Source organism: Oculina patagonica, chromosome 3 (assembly GCF_052425735.1).
Source record: "Oculina patagonica isolate OP01 chromosome 3, crgOcupat, whole genome shotgun sequence".
NCBI classification, from domain to species: Eukaryota; Metazoa; Cnidaria; class Anthozoa; order Scleractinia; family Oculinidae; genus Oculina; species Oculina patagonica.
Window position 1 is genome coordinate 22,770,883 of NC_135760.1, and position 22,131 is coordinate 22,793,013.

General features: G+C 41.1%; 3 protein-coding genes and 1 pseudogene across 5 annotated transcripts; 3 read left to right on the forward strand and 1 right to left on the reverse strand.

Moving 5' to 3' along the window:
• The first annotated feature begins 1,256 nt into the window (after window positions 1-1,256).
• LOC144647076 (uncharacterized) lies at window positions 1,257-6,198 on the forward strand (annotated as a pseudogene). The gene is made up of 2 exons (XR_013569518.1): window positions 1,257-2,369; window positions 4,205-6,198. The product of XR_013569518.1 is annotated as an uncharacterized LOC144647076 (transcript).
• On the reverse strand, window positions 5,977-10,280 carry LOC144647077 (uncharacterized). Of its 2 annotated transcripts, XM_078506819.1 has the most exons (4): window positions 10,147-10,280; window positions 8,909-9,131; window positions 8,742-8,776; window positions 5,977-7,011 (listed from the first exon to the last, which is right to left on the reverse strand). In XM_078506819.1, exons 2-4 carry the CDS (start codon window positions 9,094-9,096, stop codon window positions 6,185-6,187), a joined length of 1,050 nt encoding a protein of 349 aa, XP_078362945.1. In that variant the 5' UTR covers window positions 9,097-9,131; window positions 10,147-10,280; the 3' UTR covers window positions 5,977-6,184. The 2 variants fall into 2 exon arrangements, with proteins under 2 accessions (XP_078362945.1, XP_078362946.1); XM_078506820.1 differs by lacking the exon at window positions 10,147-10,280 and having other exon boundaries at window positions 8,909-9,132.
• Window positions 10,281-10,770: 490 nt separating this feature from the next.
• LOC144645739 (uncharacterized) lies at window positions 10,771-14,032 on the forward strand. Its single transcript, XM_078505285.1, has 3 exons — window positions 10,771-11,142; window positions 11,253-11,287; window positions 13,143-14,032. Exons 1-3 carry the CDS (start codon window positions 10,958-10,960, stop codon window positions 14,012-14,014), a joined length of 1,092 nt encoding a protein of 363 aa, XP_078361411.1. The 5' UTR covers window positions 10,771-10,957; the 3' UTR covers window positions 14,015-14,032.
• Window positions 14,033-16,490: 2,458 nt separating this feature from the next.
• LOC144647078 (uncharacterized) lies at window positions 16,491-20,710 on the forward strand. The gene is made up of 2 exons (XM_078506821.1): window positions 16,491-17,411; window positions 18,705-20,710. The coding sequence occupies exons 1-2, from the start codon at window positions 16,559-16,561 to the stop codon at window positions 20,384-20,386; spliced, it is 2,535 nt and encodes an 844-aa protein (XP_078362947.1). The 5' UTR covers window positions 16,491-16,558; the 3' UTR covers window positions 20,387-20,710.
• The last annotated feature ends 1,421 nt before the right edge of the window (window positions 20,711-22,131 follow it).

The window sequence follows — 22,131 nt, forward strand, 5'->3', positions numbered from 1 at the left end:
TTTAATCAGATTATAAATGATAATATGGGTCAAGTTATATAAACATTTTTGTTCCAGGTTGTACGGGGTTAAATGCTGCTGGCACGAGTTGTTTTTAGCCTGCACGAAACGATATGCAACGTCTTCTAGCCTTGATTTACAATAAAATATACTTAAGTGTAACTTTCTTTTTTGCTTGCTCGCAGCAGTTTCGAATACTCGACATCAGGCTCATTTTAAAAATCCTGTATGAAACTTCCAAAAATTCTACTTTTCTGAACGTCTGTAATCGTTAATAATCCAGGCCACACAAGTAGCTTTGTTAATTCGGGGTTGTTTGTTTACTTTTGGTATCTTGTTTAACGTCTAAATGTTTGTTCAATATTCTAACAACACTATAATTAGTTTGAGGATTTTGGGGGCGTACCTCGATAATGCCTACAGCACAAATGTTTACATTTGTATTTTGAGACATAAGGCATTGAAATCAGTTAAGCCTATTTAAGACGGAATCCACTAGGAAGCCGAGTAATTTATTAAAGTTGGACAAAAATCAAGTACCAGAATAATTTAAATCCTATTGCGTTATTTCCTACCCTTAATAAAAGGTAAAGATGTAAGTAATTATCCGTGATAACACCAACAACAATTTCTTATCAGAGTTAGTGGAATTCAGCGGAACTTCGAAATTTGTTTTCGATGTTTGGTGTTGTTAGAAAAGATTTCTTTCGATACTGAGATATTTGAAGCAGTGACACAAAAGCTTGCAATCAGGTGTAAATAGTTTTGGTACATAATTTTGTCCAATAACTACTCGAAGTCCTGGCGGATTTCCTCTTAAACTTCTTGTTTCTTACGATATTCAATTTTAAATTCTTATTCCCAAAAGGATTTTGGGGGCGTACCCGAGTAATGCAAAGCCTAACTTTTGCAGAGGAATTAACAATAAACTACAGCACAAATTTATGGCTCAAAATACAAATGTAAACATTGGAAAGAAATTGAAATCAAATTTGCTTATTTTAACTCTTGCTACATGTATTCTCAAAACGTCAGATAAACTTTTTAGATAAACATAAAAATGTTTAGGTCATGTCATATATCGGAGTATTATTTTTCACAGTGAATAAAATCTGTTTTCAAGTTGTTTGTTTTAGTTTCTTCCGATATATCGATTAATAAAAACGTGAACTTGTCACAGAACATACCCAATTTTTCATGATCTTTATTTAGGAAATTGGGAAGCTCTTTTTAGCAGCCATGATTTCGATCGTCGCGAAAAGGCCAAGCGTTGCGTGAGGACGTGGAAGGAAGACTGATTACGTCATGTTGTGGACCAGTTTCGACAAGTGCAAAACACGGGGCAAAGGGTCACAGTTGTTCGAGTGTGAAAATCGACTTTTTCTCGATGTTTCAATCTCAACCAAACATGGAAACGTCCAGAGCTAGGGAAAGGCAAAAATCGAGTTTCCGCCAGCGCCCCGGTCACACTCCTCTCTGTTTAGACACCTGCAACTTAGAACATCATGACTTGATTGTAGCATTATGTTTGGACGGGCGGCATGTCAGGGGAAGAATTCACTATGTTGGGGTATTACCCACAGCTTTAATGGAAGCCATAGAATACTTGAAGCTTCAGGGATGGCATATAGACAGTGAGATCCCGGATCCCTTGGAAGAATTACGATGCCCACTGCTTTACCTCGCGTGTGCGTTTGGAAAGATTGGAATCGTGGAGGGACTTCTTAGACACAACTTTAATCCGCGCGTAGTGAACCGCCATGGCGAAACTTCCTTGCACGGCGCAGTGAAGCATTTGTATAACGCTGTACCGTACACACGGCAGCGGAAATCAGTTGAGCCTGGCACGAATGTGAACATTCACCAACGTCGGGAAGAAGCATTTTTCAGCATATTATCCCTACTAACCGAATTCTATCCCAGAATATTGTGTTCTAAGGACAACAGAGGTTTTACAGCACTTCATTTGTCCGCTACCATGGTCACTCGCCGCAACTGCAATGAGCATTACCGCCGATGCACTAAGTTGAACAAAAGGGCGTCTTTTCAAAAATTCTGCTTAAAGCTTATGATCAAAAGATTGTTCGAACTCGAGGCAGTTTCCTTATTGACAAAAAATGAAGTAATGGAGATTATTACAACTTCAGACAACGGAGATGGCGAATCGCTTTTGCATGTTCTGGCCAGAGACAGCAAAGGCGGTTTTGAGGTCCTGAAATTCATTCACGGCTTATTATTGAGCCTAGGGACTGAATTGCCAAATTCAAAAAGCCGAAGAAATGAAACAGTGTTTTTCATCGCTTGGCGGACAGATGCACGCGGCACTGCGGAAATATTTCCAGGCATATCACAACAGCAACCTTGCCAAGGTGAGTAGAAATGACCTGTTCTATTAATAGGCCATCACGTGCATGTATGACCCACAGCTAAAATGATTGCGTAAACCTGGGGCTTCATTTAATTGTGCGTTCCTCAGTTTATAGCGGGAATTTTGACCAGAACTACAGTAAAAACCCGCGAGTAAGGACCTATTGTTTTTCAGATTAGCCTAAACAGGTTCTTACATAAAGGGTTTTAACACAAATTTAGGCTAATTAGGTTCTTAATAGGTTCTTACTTCTGAGGAAAAAATTCAATGTTGTTAAATAGAGATTTTAGTGGTATTCAGCCTTTTTCTTGTATAAAATTTGCATTAATTACATGGCATCTGGGGTAATAAGGCTGACGTATAGGTTACGTATCTCCAAAGAGGATCGAGAATGTTGACTTTTCATTTTTTTCCAAAAGTAAACATTTAATCAATTTAAGAAAATAATTTTAATCTTATCATGCCTGGCTACAAACCAGATATTTTTAAATAAGAACCTGTTTTCAAATTTTAGGCTAAATAGGTTTTTATAAAAATGGTATCTAATTTGCAAATTTTAGCTTAACAGGTTCTTAAATGTTGGTTCTTACTCGCTGGTTTTTACTGTACTTTCCCTCCCCTTCATGGTTCACACTTGCTGCACCCGTTCCCAGGGGGGTACTCGGGATTTTAAGTTACGGGGATGATCGAAGGATTTTTTTGGGTTCGAAATTTTTTATTCCGGGATTTTTTTGGGTAGGAAAATTTAGCGAGTATTTTTTGATTGAAGTAGGGATGTTTTTGGGTATTTAAAACAATCTGAAGATTTGTGGTAGTGCTTTGGCTGCATAGTTCTGCGAATAAAGTACAAACAAACTTGTTTTGCTATTGATTTTTGAGGGGTCAGTTTTCGATCTAGGGATTTTTTTGGGTTATGTTGGATGCCCTAGGGATTTTTTTTGGTCTTGATTTTTGCCCCCATTCGACATCCCCGTCATTTGAAATCCCGAGTACCCGCCCTGGGCACCCGTTACAGCTGTTATGGTATTGGAGGCATTCTTGTAGGCGCGCAATCGTTGCGTGACACCCTAAAAACGGAAAAGAAGGAGATTTGATATGGTAGGAGACCGGGGGGGGGGGGGTACTCCCTATAATGGCCTATACGGGGAGGCTCCGCCCGAAAGGGGTACCTTTTTCAGGCTTCAGGTATATAAAAGGGTAGGGATTTCACGAGTTTAAGTATATGAAAGGGTATGAAAATCTGTCATATGGCTATTTAAAAGGGCCTTTAATTAAAATATTTCGAACAGACGCAATTTATGGCTGTATTATTTTAATTTATTAAGCGCTACATAAAAATGACAAGAAAACGTCCTATTTTAAGTCCAGCCATGTCTCTTAGGTATATGAAATGGGTACCTTTTTCAGTTAAAGGTATACGAAAGGGGTACAATTTCTGTCAAAAATGGTATATAAAATGGTAAGGGGTTAGAACTTGGGGGGGAGCCTCCCCGTATAAAACTTTTTTGAGTACCCCCCCCCCCCCGGGGTAGGAGATCACTTTTAGCCTCCGCCCACCGAAAAAAAATCAAAAGAGAAAAAGGAAATAAAAAAGGTGAACATAGTGAGCCTGATATGAGTCCAGACAGGTGTTTGCCCATAAAGTGTGTCATTTAACAGAGATTCACCGCGGCCTGATAATTATCAGCAGCTGAGGTGGAAACAGCTAGGATGCTATGAAAAAATAATAAAAAACAATGGCTCCTGCCATGCCATAACATGACATTACTTGAGGTCCCACCGTCTGAGAAAATATTGCCCAGCATTTCAAAATCTCTTCTATCCTCTATCTCGCAGATACTTCAACTATCACACATTCAGAAATACTGCAAGAAACTGGGGACCAAGTGTTGAACATCAACTCCGGTACGCCACAGGAGTACTACAACTTCGAGAATGCCACTGTTGCCACAGGACACCCATTTGCAGAGTTGAGCTCAACATGGTCAACTTCCTTTCAACCGGAAGCTGACCATGTTGAGCCTCGTGTCCTTACGTGTACGCCTAAGATTACCCACACCTTTTCGCTGGCCAGTGATGCGGCTTTCGCAGACCGTCCTCACCCATCAAGTCCAAAGCCTTCCAAAAGCGAAGATGTAGAAACCTCGAGTACAGCGAGTACCGACTTTGAAATCGTGGAAATTTGGGCGACTGATAAACATTCGGATTGGGATCAGCAACACACTGACGCAGATGATCACGCTAAAAGAAACACCGATATGCTTACCCAATCAGCTTACAGCGCCGATATACCTAGCCAATCAGTTTCCAGCACCGATATACCTAGCCAATCAGCTTCCAGCACCGATATACCCAGCCAATCAGCTTCCAGCGAGAATGTAGAGACTTCAAGCACATCATCAAGCGACGTCGAAATCGTGGAACCATGGGAGTTAGATGACTCTTCAGATCGTAACCAGTTACCATGGTTACAAAGTGACGTAGCCAGCAATATTGAAAGTGACAGCTCTTTCCTTGAGTTCGTGTTAACTGAGGGGGTATCCTTAGACGCGCTCGCTAAACGTGGCATCGTGTCAGTTGTTCTGACTCAGCACAAGGAAAAACTTCGCGAGCTGGAAGACAGCATGCCACAAGTGGAACAAATGTTAATACAAAGCGAAACAAGCATAGTTCAAAAAACTGCAAGACTGAACTCCCTACAGAAAGAAGTAGATTCGTTGAAAAAGGAGATTGCCGAGAGAAACAAATCCAGAAATGAACTGAGACAGAGAATTGAGCTAATGAATGAAGAGAGGAACATTCTAAAGAGGCGCGTTGCGCATTGTGAGGAAACTCAAAATCTGCTTCAAAGCCCTTCAAAAAAGGGGCGATTATGAACAGTACAAGACGATTATCGAGTCAATAACCTTTTAAAGATCATTTTACATATTAATCAACTGTTATGATACCCATATATGGTCTGGAAGTTTTTAACTTTATACCTGGAACTGTCATCCCGGCGCGCATGACAGATATCGCGTGCGATTTTTGTAGTTGCCTTATTTGGAAGTGCTCTTTAGAAGACTCGTCCGACAACCTGCAAAGCGCTGCACAATTTGTTGAATAATCAAATAATTATCCTGCTCAGTAATGCAGAATATAGTTTTAGCCGGCCAAACGACGGCGTAACACATCGTGAATTTTATTTTTTACTGTTTATAGAATATAAATAGTTACAAAATGTAGAGAAAACGGTCGTTTTGCTTTTAGGGAACATAGATGTAAAGAAAATGTCAGATATCATTCAGACCACTTGAATGCGTTGAAAATTGGTTTACTTCTAACAAAATACAACAACAGCAACACAACAATATCAGTTTTACATTCACTGAGTATTCCAAGCGAACAATATCTGACCCAAAATTGAACGGACACAAAACCATCTGAAATACGAAAATCAAGATTCTTATCAAACCTGCAAAACAGTCTTGTTTTGCGTGAGCTCTCGCGGTCACTGGAAGGTATGAACTGAAAAGCTTCTGTACAGCCACACACACGTTAGCCTGTGTACAGGCTAACAGCCCATCACCTAAAAAAGATCGGAAAAGAGCAATTCTCATTTTTAGGGGAGGGGAGGGGCGGTTGTACACAGGCTAGCGCACGTGCGAGCTTTACTTGCACAAATATCCGTCTTTCGCGTCTTCTGTGCGAAGGGTAGACACTCCTGACAGAAAAGAGATTGTTTTGCAGACTAATCTGACTTTGTGTAGATTAACATACTCAAAAATTCAATGCCCACGATGGCCAGACGTGAACAACAGTTAAAGTCAAATAAAGTTATTTTAAATGAGCCTTTTTGCTTTCATATTCATCTTTTAGTGTCTCACAGTGTACGAGTTTGTTCTTTAAATTTGATTTCTCTTTATACAATAGGTCTTCCTTCTTTTGAAGAGTTTCGAGGTGCCTAATTTTCGCGGAGATCTCTTTCCTAAGAAGAGCAAGTTCCTTTTTCAAAAGTTCCTTTTTTGCTTCCTTCAGATTCAAAGCCGTTTCACCCTCTGCTTTTTCTTGCTTTATCTTTTCAATACTGTCCTCAACTTGGTTTAGTTTCTGTTGATAATTTGTTAACACAACTCCAAAAGAAGTCTCCTCGCCTAGCGGATCTACAAAAAGGTCACACCCTTCATCAGTGCGTTCCGCTAACGAATCGTAAACGCTGGCTTCCTTTTTGCGTTTCTGACGCGAACCAGCCTCCCCTTCCACGACTTCAATCTCACTGGACGAACCAGAGCTTTCTGAATTAATGGAGGAAGATTCAAACCATTTCAAAGCCTTAGGATTAGCAACATCACAAATTTCAACATCTACATCTTCAGCGTCACTTGAAGTCGCGCTTTCGGGTTCCTCATCTGTGGTTTCCCCGTAGCTGTTCACTAAAGATGCCTCGCTAGCCAACGACCGCGAATCTGCAGCCTTTGAAAATGAGGTGACAATAACTTTAGGGATTGGGTTCCCTGTGGTGATAGCAGTGGAACCTTCAGAAACACTCGCCTCTTTGCCGTCTGTTTCCATGATATCAATATTGATGACTATTTGGTTTTGGTTCTCTGCATCATTAAGGGTTGAATTTTTTCCTGGATGTGCAGCAGCAGAGGAACTTGTTGCTGTAAAAAGATGACAATGGATTGCAATAAAATTGTTACATAGCTAGAAACTTAAGGTAAGAGACCCCGGGGGGTACTTGGAAATGTTTCGGTAGGGTGCTCTGCGGGGCTAGAAAACCTTTACCCCATCTCAGACCAAAAAAGCTCAAGTTTTTACCCCATCTAAGACTAAAGAGTTTTAAAAATTGTATTACCCACCCAGGGGCCTGCCCCCCCTTTTATTTTTAGAACAAATAGAGGCCCAAAGGGCCAAGAAAATATTATTTCAAGAGCAGGCCCCCCTTATTCTAGGGTCTGGATGATCGGGGTCCGCCCCTTATCTGAAGGTCTGGATCCGCCACTGGCTAATAAATAGGACTCAATGTTATTCTTCTTATATTTTTTCAAGTTTTTATTTTCCCATTTTTGTTCAACAAAAGTTGTCTTATATTATAGTGTCACATCCCACATACGATATATGATACTAGTGTCCAAGGTCAAATGCTGCTGTTCACTTATTATCAGAAAATGTGCATTAGCTATTAGTTCTTGACCCTCATTTTTCGGATGTTATGGTTACATGAATTTTTTAGACTTCCAGATTTAAGAGGCCCTGCCATAGGGGATCCCGTGTCGCTTGTCTACATTTAAAAATGTCCCATGTTGTTGTTTTATCGCACTTCCCGTCACTGTCGGTAGTTGAATTGAAGGAAAATTGCTTGTCCTTGTCAGAATTTAAGTTTTTCCAAAAGGTTGTCGTTTGTGCTGTCACTACTTTCTGGGCCGTGTTGCTTGTCCGAATTTACCTTGGCAGGGCCTCATTTAAGACCCTTGTGTTTGCAATTTCAATTGAATTGAAAGGGTTTCTTAGACAACCTTGTCAGATCACCAAATCGAATTGCATTCCTAGATTAACAAATCTCACGCAGAAATCTTACATTTGGAATGCATTCCTAGAATTCCATATCCTCCATGTCACGTAATTAGTTACGTGACCAGAAGCCTATTACCTGGAGCGTGCAAATTCCATACTGCGTCTGTGAAACGGTATTTTCACAAGTAAGTTATTTTTAGACACGATTTTCCCGTGCTTGTGATTGGATAGCCAATCACAAGCGATTTCGTAAAAGATTGTTGATATGTACCTCCTCCACCTGAGAAGTTAACATAGCAGATGCACGCTATGAACTTTTTCGGAGTGTTCTGACAGCATTTCAAGCTATGATTTCAGTATTTCCTTGCAATAAAGTAGCTCGCGGGAAAGTCTAAGCTAAAAATAACTTTACTTGTGAAAACGCTGTTGCACAAATAATTATATGAAAGTTGCACGCTCTGGATAATGAGCTCCTGACGTGACACAGAGGATATGTAGGCAATTTGTTGGTTCCTTTTTTAACATTTTTGCATAGCCAATGTAAGCATTTCTTGTAAGATTCTTCATGACACATAGGCAAAATAAAGCCCGGGCCAAACGAGGATGAGAGTTGATGAGAGTTCAAACTCTCGCTTTCGTTTGGCATGGAACTCTCATTCACTCTCAGTCGACTCTCATTCGCTTTCATCGACTTTGAATGTGCTCAAATTTTTCAAGAGAGTCGATGAGAGTTTGACGCACTCTCGTTCTCGTTTGGCCCGAGTTAATGACAGTCGATGAGAGTTGATGAAAACTCTCATGAGAGTCAACTCTCATCAACTCTCATCCTCGTTTGGCCTGGGCTTAAAACAACATTTGTTTTCTGCAATAAACTTACCACCATAACTAAATGTACTGGATGCCTCTTGTTCTCTAAAAAGAGTATAAAATGGAAAATAAGAAAATACTGTACTACCAGTATACGTAGGGCACACAGAAAGAAGAAGATCAAAATGGTTCAGACTTCAAAAAAATGCGATGAATGATTTGCAAAATTGAACTCACCTCACAGTTTTATTGTTTACAGCTGATTGCAACAGAACTTCAGCAAATTCGTTGTCTGTGCTGTTAATGAAGCCTGAAGACTGCTTAATTAATCTCCATTTCTTAAAAACTGACTCCCTTACTCTAATCTTCTTTACTTTGCCTGGAATTCTGGGCCTTCCTTTCCGAGGAGTAGCCATCTGAGGCATAACAACCAAAATGGTTTACACTTAAAATACATGCCAAGACAGCACAGGGCACAGAGGAGTCAAGTTTGTCCGCAATGCAAAATCTCTATCGTGCAAAACGACCTTCAAAAGCTTTTCAATGCGATCGTGTAAGCCGTACGTGATACAACGCCATCATGCGATACTTGTTTACAGATCATCTGGTCTGGTGATATCGTATTCGTACCCTCATGCGACATCCGCAGACTGCAATGTTTGTGGGCGTTACCAGAGAGACCAGCAGTAAGAAAGAGAGCAAGGGACGAAAGCGATTTGAGGCGAAATTCCGATCCCTCGTTCCTCGCTCAAAATCAAACGGAACGATCTCATTTTTTACATGTGGTTTAAGACTAGTATTGTCTCCCCACACGCTGTAAGAGAATCTTCAAACAAGTCGTTTAAGCTGTATTTCGGGGGACGAGTTTTAGGCAGTTAAAAATTCGTTTTCGTACAATGTGGACCGGAGGATACTGGTGGCGGAAATGCGTCACGAGACATGCGATTTTGCAATAGAATAGCTTCCATAATATGTTTCACAAGTAACTTACCACTTTGAAGAGAAAACATTGTTTTCCACTTTCAATTTCTTCGGAATGCGTTGTTCCTCGTCTGGTAAATTTCGCTTTTCCCGGAGAGCACTATTCATATTTTGAATCTTACCGCCGGTCGAAAGATCAGTTGTTTTGAATTTCGGATTAGTAACGGTTGATTTCAGCTGTCACAGCATGGATCTACACACGACTTCCGTTTCCGCCACCAGTATGCTTCGGGCGACATCGAGCCGATCACGTGGTATAATGTTTCGTCCCTTGTCTCTTTTTCTTCTCGGCACTTCGTGCCTCGTCGGAAAGCTTCGCTTTCGATTTTTTCGCCCCAGGCGACCATTGTCCGAATACGATATCACCAGACGATCTGCAAACAAGTATCGCATGACGGCGCTGTATCACATACGCTTACACGATCGCTTTGAAGGTCGTTTTGCACGGTAGAGATTTTGAATTGCGGACAAACTTGACTCCTCTGTGCCCTGTGAAGACAGATGAAGTAACACACCAACAATGCAAAAACAGAAAAACTACCAATCTTTTAGACTCAAAAGTAAGGATAATAACATTTTAGGATGGAACAAGATTATCATCTGTTCTCCCCTTGGGACAAAATAGCGGATTTTCTGTATGCCAGAAAATGTACCTCGGCGCGCAATGCATGCCGCGATTAGGACGACAACATGAGCTGAGGGAGCTGAGCACAGGCGGCCCAAGCGCACTATGTGAATTATTCATAAAGTTTTGGCGAACGTGACCCTTGCCTTTGAGCGGTGTTGTGTTACAAAGATGCGATTTATAAGGGTTTGTATGGGAACTCAACGATTTTCTTTCAAAAGGAATAATATGTAATGTTTTGCTAATAAAATCGACTAACCTTATTGCCTTGTTGTATTCTTTGTTGTTTGTCCGCTTCTCGGGCCATTTTGAAGCGTTTTCGGTGGGTTAGCGCTGGCTGGTGGTGTTCCACGAAACAGAATAAACACTAAAAGCTTTTTATCGCCAGCAGGAGATCTGAACCGTTGCGTGACCTTTCAACATGTTCAAAGCTTCGACTCAGTTGCGTGGTCACTCAGCCCATGTTTTTGTCATGCATGCATAGCGCGCCAAAGTATATTTCTGGCATGTAAAAAACCCGGTAGAAAATCGGTTATTTCGTTCTGTGCGAGAAGTAATTTCTTTCTCGTCTCATCCTTAATATATTCTTTTGTACCTGGAGGATTGGTAGTCTCTCTGTCTTTGCATTGTTGGTGTGCTATTCGGCATCCATCTTGGTGTCCATTTGAGTTGTGCTCAAGATGGCCACTGGATTGCCACTAGGAATTATCGTGCCAAGGAGTGAATATAGGAAGACTATTAGAGTATCTGAGTCAACGTTTTGGAAATGGAGATCAATTAAGAAGTCTTCAGGCTTCGCTTACAGCTCCGACAGCGAATTTGCTGAAGCTCTGTTGCATGTAGCCGTAACCAGAAAACTTTTGAGGCGAGTTTATCTCAGATTCATCACATTTTTGTGAAGTTTCTTAACCATAATATTAATTTTATCTTCCTCCTTAATCCTTATGGTTATTTTCCACATTATACCCTTTTTAGAATACCAGAGACATCTACTTCATTAACTTCTGATGGTAAGTTAATTGCAGGAAACCGTTGCCGTTTCATTTTTGCCTCTGTGTCACGAAGAATTTTCAAGGAATGCTTACCTTATTATAGGAAATTAACGCTTCATGAAATTAACGCGAATTTCAAAAATTCGCGTTAATTTAAGTCGCGTTAATTTTTGTTAACGTTAATTTCCACGCCGTTAATTAAGTGGAGCGTTAATTTCCGCGACCTTAATTTCCATTCCCCCCCCCCCAATTTCTCGATACAGTCCAGACGTTCTTATTTCCTAGGAAAAAGCATTATTATATCAGGGTAGACGCTGGAAGGGGTCAGATTCCTTCGCATAACCCATACGTTTAGGTTTAGTGTCATTAGTATACGCGCCTAGCGTTGAAATAAACGTGTTCCTTTGGTCTCAACAAGTGCTTTTCTTTATGTACGTCGCGTTAATTTCCTCCATTTTGAAATGTTACCCTCTCTTTCGCGTTAATTTCCTTTTTTGGGAAGTAATTTTTCCTTCGATTCGCGTTAATTTAAGTCGCGTTAATTTCAAATAGCTTAATTTACACAAGCGTTAATTTCCTATAATAAGGTACATATATATTTGCGTAGAAAAAAATGTTTACAAAGAAGCTGACTTTGTTATGTGACACAAAGTGTATGTGAGCAGTTTGGCTCTTTTGTCAACATTTTTTGCATAGTGAATGTCAGCATTCCTTGTAAGATTCTTTGCATGCCCCATGTAAATATTCAAGTATTCTAGGAATGCAATTTAATCACTTGCAAATGTAAGGATCTTAAATTCTGAAAGTCTAGAAAACACATAATCATAACATCATGAAAATCTATTGATCACAATGAGTGGATTAAGAACTAACTCCAATATGCATAATTTTTCCAAGAATAAGTGAGCAGAAATCAAGTTTAACTTATAGGGTTTAATTTGAACTTATAGCCTTTACACAACTATTGTACATTGTATGTCAGATGATAAGAAAGAAAGGAAGTGATACTAACAAATTGACACAAAACTAGTAAAATACAGTAAACATAACCATAATATCTGATGTGTATTTTTGGAAAATTAGCCTGCAAACAGGCTCTGGAGTAGGACAGGGCAAAAAAAGAAATCAGCGAGCAAGGCGAGTCATACCGAACCGAGCGTCGCCCTTCTTGGCTGGCTTTGCTCCCTGATTTATTTTATGCCCCGCTTCACTTAGGAGCCTATTCGCGGGCTATGGAAAATAAACATACAGGTTAAACCCCCGGGGGGGGGGTACTCCCATAAATTTCGGATAGGGGTGTGCCGCCAAGGTTCTTAAACCCTGACCCTATTTCAGGATAAAGAAAGCGAAAATTGATACCCTTTTTAAGGCCCAAAACCGAAAAATGACACCCTATTCAAATCATACCTTTAAGATATCTTTTTTTGTTTACCTGGGCGTTGTATTTTAGCTTATAAAATTTAGGTACCCTATCTAAGGATCACACCGGGAACACAATGCCAAAAGGAGCAAAAATGATACCCTATTTAAGGACCGAGAACCTCAAAAACCATACCCTATCGGGCGGCACATACCTATATAGGCCACATATGGGAGTACCCCTTCTTTGGCAAATTTCGTTAATCTGAGAAAGTTTGAAAAATGTTCAGAAATGTTCGTGTGGCCTTCGAAAAACACTCGGACAATCTTCGGTCTAGAAATTTGCCAGAATACAAAAAGTTGCTTGAAATATGAAAAGTTGCCCAAAAGTTGCCTAGTATCTTTGGGACAGTCTTAGCGACTTTCATTACCTTGGCTCTGTGGAAATTTAAAGTGTCTCTTGCAATAAGTCACTGCACACAGTTTCATTTTAATCCATTTTCATATTTCACAGCTGCAACAAGTTCGTCTGCTGCCGCACAGTCAGGAAAAGATTCAACCCTGGGTGATGAGGAGAGCCAAAACCAAATAGTCATCAATATTGATATCATGGAAACAGACGGTAATCAATCGAGTATTACTGAAGGTTCCTGTGGTACCTCCACAGGGAACCCAATGCCTAGAGTCATTGTCACCTCATTCAATCCTAAAGCTGACACTTTTGATGTATCAGTTTCAAAGCCTGCAGAATCCCAGTCGTTGGCTAGCGAGGCATCTTTAGTGAGCAGCCATGGGGGAGATACTGATAAGGAAGCCGTAATCGCTGATGTTGTGGATGTTGAAACTTGTGATGTTGCTAATCCTAAAGGGTTGAAACGGTTCGAATCTTCCTCTATTCATTCAAAAAGCCTTGGCTCGTCCAGTGGGGTTGAACTTGTGGAAGAGGAGACTAGTTCGAATCCGAAACGTAGAAAAGAAGCTGGCGTTGACGATTCGTTAGCGCAACGTATAAAAGAAGGGTTTGCGGACCTTTTTGTAGATCCGCTAGGCGAGGAGACTCTATTTGGAGCGGTGTTAACAAATTATCAACAGAAAATACGCAAAGTCATGGACAGTATTGAAAAGATAAAGCAAGAAAAAAAGGAGGGCGAAACGGCTTTGAATCTGAAGGAAGCGAGAATGAAAGTTTTGGAAATGGAACTTGGGAAAATGAAAGGTTTGGAAATAGAGCTTATTATTCTTAGAAACGAGATCTCTGCGAAAAGGAGTGATCTCGAAGAGCTTCAAAAGAAGAAGAATCTATTGTTTAATGAGAGAGCAAATTTAATGGACAAACTCGAACATTGTGAGACACTTAAAAATGATTATGAAAGCAAAAGGCTCTGAATAACTTATTGTGTATTTAGTCGTACCAAAACCAAAGAACACCGGCCAACACAAAGGACGAGGGCAACCAGCAAAACCGAAGCAAGCACAAGCGCGGGAAAACGAGGAGCAAGCACGAGGGGACCGAGGGAGAAAGGGCGCGAGAAAGCAAACAAGCGAGAAGCAAAACAAGCAAACGAAACCGACACCAAGGAAAACCGCTCTATCCACGTTTGGTGGGCATTTTAAAAGGAGCTATGTCACGGTATTTTAAGTCATTTTTCTGATTACTTTCAAATTGAAGGAAACCTCAAAATAATCGTTTTCTAATATAGAACAACACCAAAGGAGTAATTAAATTCTGAAAATAAACAAGGATGGTTTCAAGTGACAAAGATTAAGACAGATTACGAATGACACACTTGAAAAAATGGAAAAGGGATTTTTTGTGTTGTCCGTGACGCAGCTTCTTTAATTTACAGTATGTTAAACCATAGTTAGAAACTATGGTTAAACTACAAAAAGTGTGATAAGACTGCAAAACAATCCCTTTTTTGCCAGGAATATATCATTACCCTTTACACAGGAGACGCAAAGGATAGTTAGTAGCGCGCGAGATAAGCTCGCACACGTGCGCACTTAATTTATGCTGTACAGAAGCTGTTTCATACCTTTTTAGCGACCGCGAGAGTTCACGCAAAAACAAGGCCATTTTGCAGGCTTAGTTTTGATAAGAATCTTGATTTTCGTATTTCAGAAGATTTTGTGCCTGTTCAATTTTGGATCAAATTTTGTTCGCTTGGAATACCCAGCGAGTGTAAATATTGTTATTGTTGTTTTTTTAGTTAGAAGTAATAAAAGCAATTTTTAACACGCTCTTGAGGTCTAAATGATTTCTGACATTTTTTTACAGGAGTCTATTACAAAGTATGGGTGATCAAAACTTGCCATGATTACGAAGGCTTCAAGTCGAGCTGAACTGAATATTTTTCATGACGCGATAGAAATCAAGCTTAGGCTTGCACGGTACGCTCATATGTAGCTGATGTTTCTTCTGTAACAGAGTGATTATTTCATTGTCATATTGAATAATGAAAAAAGACAACCTACAATGATTGACAAAAATGTTAAAACACTTACTTACGAGTACCTGGGTGAAATTTCACCTCTCACCCCTAAAATACCATCCTTTCCCCTTCAAAACAATGTTAAATTTCTTATCCCCAAGACTTGCTTCGTTTCCGTACAACATTGGATAGGGGTCGGGGGGCAAATCTAAAATGCCCTTGAATAAGAGTGTAACTTAACTTGATGACTGAACTACTTTTGACGCTCATATGTAGCTAGTAAGCAATGCTTCAGCTTATGGTTAAGAATTACTTTATAGCGGAGCGCCTAAGCGTAGCACCATAACCATGAAAGAAGGAACACTATCGAAATGAGTTTTCATGGTCAACATGGATAGCGGCATGGTTCGCGGGCGCGTACGTACATACGTACGGAGTCGCGCAACATGGCGGCCATAGTTTGATTGTAGATATAAAGGCGGCCGTATAAAGGCGGCCTTTAAAATTTAAAGAGGTTTGAAAAGAAAAACAAGAAGCAGACTGGCACCTTACCGATTGAGCTAATCCGACAGACTCTGTAATGCATGTTGAATATATCCTATATCAATGTAATAGATATTGTAGAGTCTACTAAACTGCTGCGAAACTATAACAGGATCGCGAAACTATTTTCTATTGCTAGAAAGCAGATAATTTACTGTACTCTTAAGTAATTTTACGTGCCATGAGTAATGATTTTGCCCCGCTTTAAGATTATTATTTTTGTCGTACTGCTGACATTCAGTTTAACCGTGAGCTATTTAAATTTGTCTTGCACCTATAAACCGCCATAAACATTAGTACTTTGGCCGCTTATTCACTAGAATGAAAACATTGTAAGCTCCAGTGAAAATTACATAAATGGGGAGCTCCGCTTTTAGGCTTGCCTAAATCTATATATTACAAGTTTATTAAAACTAATGAGCTCACGAAATAACGCTAAAGTTCACATACTTGGGTCAGTCTTGAAGGCCAAATAAATTTTATTTTGCTACTATTGGTTCATAAATTGTTTTCTCGCAAGCGGACTATATCTGTTTTATTTACGCTCCTTCCTAAGCCTTGCTTTGATGGGAGAGTTCACTGGAAAAAGCAGAATTCGGGGAAAAAATTTGTCAGTGATTTTTTTTGGGGAAAGAAAAAGGCCGTGTGTCGACACACAAATGCTTGCCGGTCAATTACAGTTATTGCATTTACTGTTCTTTAAAATTCTAATACCGTATTTTGTTTTTTCTTTTTAAATACGCGCGAAATTTAACGCTCAATAATCTTTGCCTCGTTTACCTGGTTTTAATTAGAGTTCTTTTTACTGATCAATTAATTTCATTACACAATAAATTTCATCGTCACAAAAAGATTAATTTTTCATGTCATAGAACAATTAGTAGAAAGCGATTTGCTTTAACTGTGTTGTCGTTTTTGCACGCGCACAGCGTTCCATTTTACTCAAAACTACGAAATGGTTTCTCAGAAGTACCACACTCCATTCTGTTCTAAGAACTGTAAGATCGAGCATCATGATCTGGTCACCGTCCTTTGCTTGGACAGCTCGCAAAAATTCGACGAGCTTCCCGACTTGTTGAAAGAATGCATCGAGTCGTACAGGAATTGGGACCACAACAGCGAAGTCCCAGATCCTCTGGAAGATCTCAGGTGCCCCCTGCTGTACTTAGCCTCTGCGTTTGGGAAAGCGGGACTGGTGAAAGCTCTTCTGCAAGATAACTTCGACGCGCGCGCGGTGACCTCCACTGGCGAAACCGCGCTACACGGGGCCGTCCAATACATTTACCTGACGGGTTCTCAAAAAACGCGGGGCTTAAAAGTCGCATCCACTTTGGGGCCTATCAAAAACAGGAGGAGAGCATTCGAGCGAATTTTAGTCGCCCTCACCGATGTTGATCCCAAGATTATTTTTGTCCAAGACAACGAAGGAAATACAGCTTTTCACGCCGCGGCCGAGAACATTTGGAACGATCGACAAAATGACAGGCTAGGAAAGAGTGCGACTTTTTTCCAATTCTGTATGAGCAGCATGATAAATCGAGTTTTGGAGCTAGAGGACGCCGGGGAAGTAACCAGGGCGGAGATTTTAGAGGCTTTGGATAAAGAGAACAACGATGGCGATACGATTTTTCACATCTTGGCGAGGGATTATGCCTTTGGTTTCAAGACCATGAAGCAAATTTTGAAGACGTTCTTTCCTGGCCAAGTGCCTTGCAAAGCTAACAAGGAGAATAAGACAGTCTCGACCATAGCGTTGGAACGCAATCGCAAGAAAGCGATTCAGGTTTTTCCGGAATTCCTCGAGCAAAGTAAGTTATACACTGAACTGAAATACAAAATAGCCAAGTCTCGTCTCTTAAGCTTGAGGGGTAGCCTGCGCCGCAGACGAAACTAAATCCTGATTTAGCTGGGGTTAGATTACGTCTGCGACGCAGTTTACTTGAGGGGTGGGGGCCTGATGATTAGTACGCATTTTTTTCTTGGCTATCCCTAACTCGATCAAATATAAAGAGGTTCTCATTGCACTTCATTGCAATTGCGTGTCGTAAAACCAAAGTTATTACTCTGGTAAATCACAAAGGTCACAGACAGTCCGGTGTACCAGTCAAGACTTGTGGAAACTACATGTAACCGGCGCGAAGCGCGGGAAAAGTGTGTTAGGCATCTGCGATTGGTTTTTGTTTTAGTTTCGGTTGGCTGAGCAAGTGGCGCAAGTTTTTTAACCAATCACTCTGAAGTATGAGAACAAGGAAATGCGAAATGTGTGTATTGTTTGCGTTGCGTGGATTAGGTCCAGATGGAGAGAAGACGAGAGAGAAACGACTTTGACTTTGAATTTCAATCCAATAACTAAGCGTAGAAATGCAACACCAAAGCAAATACGAATTACTTTCGACACTCAAGCATGGAAATCGCTCTTATGCAAAACCAAGGAAATGCGAATTACTTTCGACGCTCGAGTGAAAGCCGCCCAATCATACAAAATTTCATGCGGTGATTAACAGGATGCTAAGACAACCCGCTATTCGATTAAATGTGGAAAGTGTGCGTGTGCTTTGTCTTGCGTTTGCGAGGATCTATTAATAGGGACCTCAAGATTGGAGTACGAGTACGAGATCGAATACGAAAACGACTTTCGAATTTCATTTTGGTTACGTTCCCAGAACCCCCACTCTTCTGCTGCTAATCGTTACGAGATTGGTGTGAAACGTGATAATCGAAAGCATAAGTACTACGTTTGAAAAGTCGTACTCGTACCCAATCTCGTACTCGTATTCATATTTGAAGGTCCCTATTGGCTGAAAAAAGTCGTTCAACTCGCTTTAGCCAATCAAAACAAACTTGCTGTTCGTTTATCCAATCGGAAGCGAACCAAAACCAATCATGGCTTGGTTCGCGCGCGTTTTTCCGTGCTTGGCGCTGGATGCATATTTTCCCGCGCTAGGCGCGGGTTGAATGTTCTTCTTTGAGTTCTGATTGGTCCATTACGTTGTTTGCGTTCGTTGTGATTGGCAGGTGTGATTACTCTGGTTTCACGACATCATGACGAACAGGCTCAAAAACTGCGCGTTATTCTAATCATCGTATTATTTTATTTGAAGGTCGGCGGGAAAGCAGAATGTCAGTGACGTCAGAATCAGAAGTATCTGACATTGATTCGCCATCTCCCAGCACTTCAAGAGACTCTGAAGAATTTACAACTGAAGTGGAAAAACAACCTGACAAGAGCACCACAGAACCACCAATAATAGTCATCTCTGACACTGACTGTGTGCCACAGGTCTCCCACTCAATCGACGAAGAGGACAACAGTTCGAATGAAGTCATCGCTGCTTCCAGGGAAACTGTAACTGGCTTTGCTGGGCGGGTTGAAACTAACACAGCTCCGCTGCCAACGAACCCGGGACAACACGATCTGCTGACCGTCTCGATTGACAGTAGCCTGGGTAAGCCATCCCAGATGGAAGTACCTTCATTCCTTAGCCTTTCCCAGAAGTCCACTCCATTTGACAGTCTTATCAGTGCGCCAGTTAGTGCTGAAGTCATGTATGTGTCGGAAACGGTTACCACCAGCGAGCGCAACGCATCTGAAACTGGAGAGAGGCTGGGCGCCGCATTGAAACGCCTGGAGGTGTCCGATACTCCTAATGATCCATCTGACCCTAAAGCTCCTTTCACCCTCACGATCTCTTCCAGCGATTCTAATGACGTCGGTGCAAGTGGTAAGGAGTCGAGCGGGGCACCTCCCAGTGAGGAAAGGACGGCTATGAGCTCCGAAGACGGTGTTTCTTGCGATGTTAGTGAGCCAGAATGCGCCGTCACCGATTCCATTGCAGATCCTGACAACAGCAGTGACCCTTGCCAAGTACAAACTCCTGAAACCGAGGCGTCTCACAGAACCAAAGCTCAAGCAACACGCACTGTAACATTTGCCGCTACTGTCAATTACACGGCTGAGTCTTGTGATGCCCAAGCGCCACTCGATGACTCTGTTTCCCTCGATGCGCACAACACGCAAGCTCCTGCCATTGATGTTGGTCGTTCTGACGATGTTGCGTATAATCAGCAACAATCGCAGGTCAATCGCGGCAAGACTGTTGATTCGTCCCGAGCTAAAACCATCTGTGGATCAATAGTGCGGGATTTGTTTGATCCACTAAGAAAACAAATCCCAGCATCGGCTGAATACACACAGCTCTATACTTGTGGTATGCTAGACACGCCAATGCTCAGCTCACGATACCAGGAAAAGGTCGTTCACGATGGCGCGTCAGCACACGAGACAGTCTCCTTAACGTCCCTCGCCTCTGCCAGCACCGAAAGCATCCATTCCGAGTCCTTTGAAACTCTGGAAGTAAACCCAGGGGCCTCAGACGAGAGGAGCACTATATTAAAGTGCATCACAGACAACTCTTTCTTAGAGTTCCTTATAACGGAGGGCCTCGAGCTGGATGCACGCAGTAAAAAGGGCGTGGTCGACGTTGTTCTGTCTCAATACAGTAACAAGCTTAACCGCGTGGAAAGCACCATTCCAAAACTGGCGGCACAGATTAGGGACACTGAAACAACTGTTGGTCAACAGAAAGAGAGGGTTAAACAGCTACAAGATGAGTTGGAATTCTTGAAAGGCGAAATTGTCAAAAACGAGAACTTGCTGCATGGCTTTGTGAATGAACAACAGGTACTGAGCAAACAGAGAAAGGCTTTGAAGAGAAAAGTTGCTCGGTGTGAAGGCACTATGAAACATCTTCTGGGTAGTGCAAAAAAGGCTAGATTGGAATAAGCTTTTTTCTTTGAAACTTCCGTATTCCCTCTGTTTTACATGAACTGCACCCCTGAAAATTATTTGGTTGAGTTCAGAACAGTGCCTATCGTTATCTGTACCAGTTTCCAGGTCAAATCTTTATTATTTCTCAAGTCCGATTCCTTCTGAAAAATCACAAGACGAATTCGAAAAAAATTGTAAAGGAAGTTACATTCTTTAAATTCATTTTTTATTTTTTTTTTACACATCCTACTAGACAGATTGCTTGATCGTCAACGTCGGTATTCTGTAAAGATTGTTTATTAAAAAAAGACATCTTGTGACATTTTATTTTGTCTGTCGTTTTTTCATCCTCACCCGGGAGACTGGGTACCATCAATGATAAACAACTATTAACCAATCACCTTTCACGTTGGTTACTTAAATGATTCCAGAGACCCTTTAAAATTCTAAGTTGGCTGCGAGGCTTACAACAATAAGACAAAAGAAACTGGTTATTCCTCCCCGCAAGCTTAATGTTATTTCATTTGCCTTAGTAGGTTGGAATTTTCAATCCATCGAAATTGGCCTATCGGAAGGCTCCATTGTGCTTGACTGGTAACGGGCTTTCGTTATTGTAAATTCTAGGAAATCCATACAACGTTTTATGCATTGGTGCGTTCTTTAATTATTGGAATTGCTTCTGATGTCCAAAATATACCGTAGAATTCCGGTTATAAGCCCTGGGTTATACAACTTCGTAAGGGGTTTTGGGTGGGCTTATAAACGGAGGGGCTTTATATCCATATATCCGGGAGGGCTTATAAGCGGAATGAAAAAAACGTTTCGAAAAGAGCCACGGGAGTTTTGATCGAAATACGTTTTTAAGTTTAAAAAAACGCATAATAAAGCAACATTTAGCCCTGTTCAGTACTGTCATCTGGTAGAGGGGGGCTTATATCCGGGGTGGGGGGCTTATAATCGGATGTATTTTTTTGTTTCCAAGTTGATGGGCCTATAACCGGGGGGGGGGGCTTATAAGTGTGGGGGGGGGCTTATAACCGGAATTTTACGGTATGCTGTTAGAGTTTTTATCGGTTACGCTCACTTGACTTGCCAAATATGGTTTTAACAGATTACTTAACATCCAAAAATATGATAGCAAGATGTCTTCTTTAATCGGGACAGTGCTTACTGAGCAGAAATTAAGAAAAGTGAAAACCAAAACAGAATAGAATAAATCTGTTGATTCAATAGGCCAATTCCGATATATTAAAATTATAACTTGGCGCCAAGGCTTGGGGGGATAAAACAAAAGATATCACTTCGAGGTTCGGGGATGAATGTCCCCCAAGCCTCGGAGCCAAGTTAGAATATTAATATATCGGTATTGGCCTATTGATTCGGGTTAGGGTTATATAATTAAAGTGGCAGAGATGTAATAATTGAAACATGAACATAAAATCTCTACATCTCATAATTATAATCATAATAAAAAACAAACAAACAAACAAAAACACAGCTCTACCCCCTGGTGCGTGCATGGGGGAGGGGGGGGGGGGCTCTCCCTTATGTAAGCTCTAAAGGGATGTGTGACACCAAAGGGATGGTTATCGTTTTATATCTGAAAAATGGTAGAATTCCGGTATAGCCCTGGGAACACTCGTAAGGGTCGGTGGGAAAATGGAGGGGCATTCGGGAGGGCAAGCGGAAGAAAAAATGTGAAACGCGCCCGGGAGGGAGAAATACGAAGAAAAGAAAAGCAACATAGCCCTGAGACGGCA

Bases quoted from the DNA above. Each gene is read 5' to 3' on its own strand.
- LOC144647078 (XM_078506821.1), top strand. From the start codon at position 16,559: ATGGTTTCTCAGAAGTACCACACTCCATTCTGTTCTAAGAACTGTAAG. The intron at 17,412-18,704 runs GTAAGTTATACA...TTTTATTTGAAG, and splicing joins TCCGGAATTCCTCGAGCAAA to GTCGGCGGGAAAGCAGAATG.
- LOC144645739 (XM_078505285.1), top strand. From the start codon at position 10,958: ATGGCCACTGGATTGCCACTAGGAATTATCGTGCCAAGGAGTGAATAT. The intron at 11,143-11,252 runs GCGAGTTTATCT...TACCCTTTTTAG, and splicing joins GTAACCAGAAAACTTTTGAG to AATACCAGAGACATCTACTT. The intron at 11,288-13,142 runs GTAAGTTAATTG...CATATTTCACAG, and splicing joins TACTTCATTAACTTCTGATG to CTGCAACAAGTTCGTCTGCT.
- LOC144647077 (XM_078506819.1), bottom strand. From the start codon at position 9,096: ATGCCTCAGATGGCTACTCCTCGGAAAGGAAGGCCCAGAATTCCAGGC. The intron at 8,777-8,908 runs GTGAGTTCAATT...TACTCTTTTTAG, and splicing joins GTAAACAATAAAACTGTGAG to AGAACAAGAGGCATCCAGTA. The intron at 7,012-8,741 runs GTAAGTTTATTG...ATCTTTTTACAG, and splicing joins CAGTACATTTAGTTATGGTG to CAACAAGTTCCTCTGCTGCT.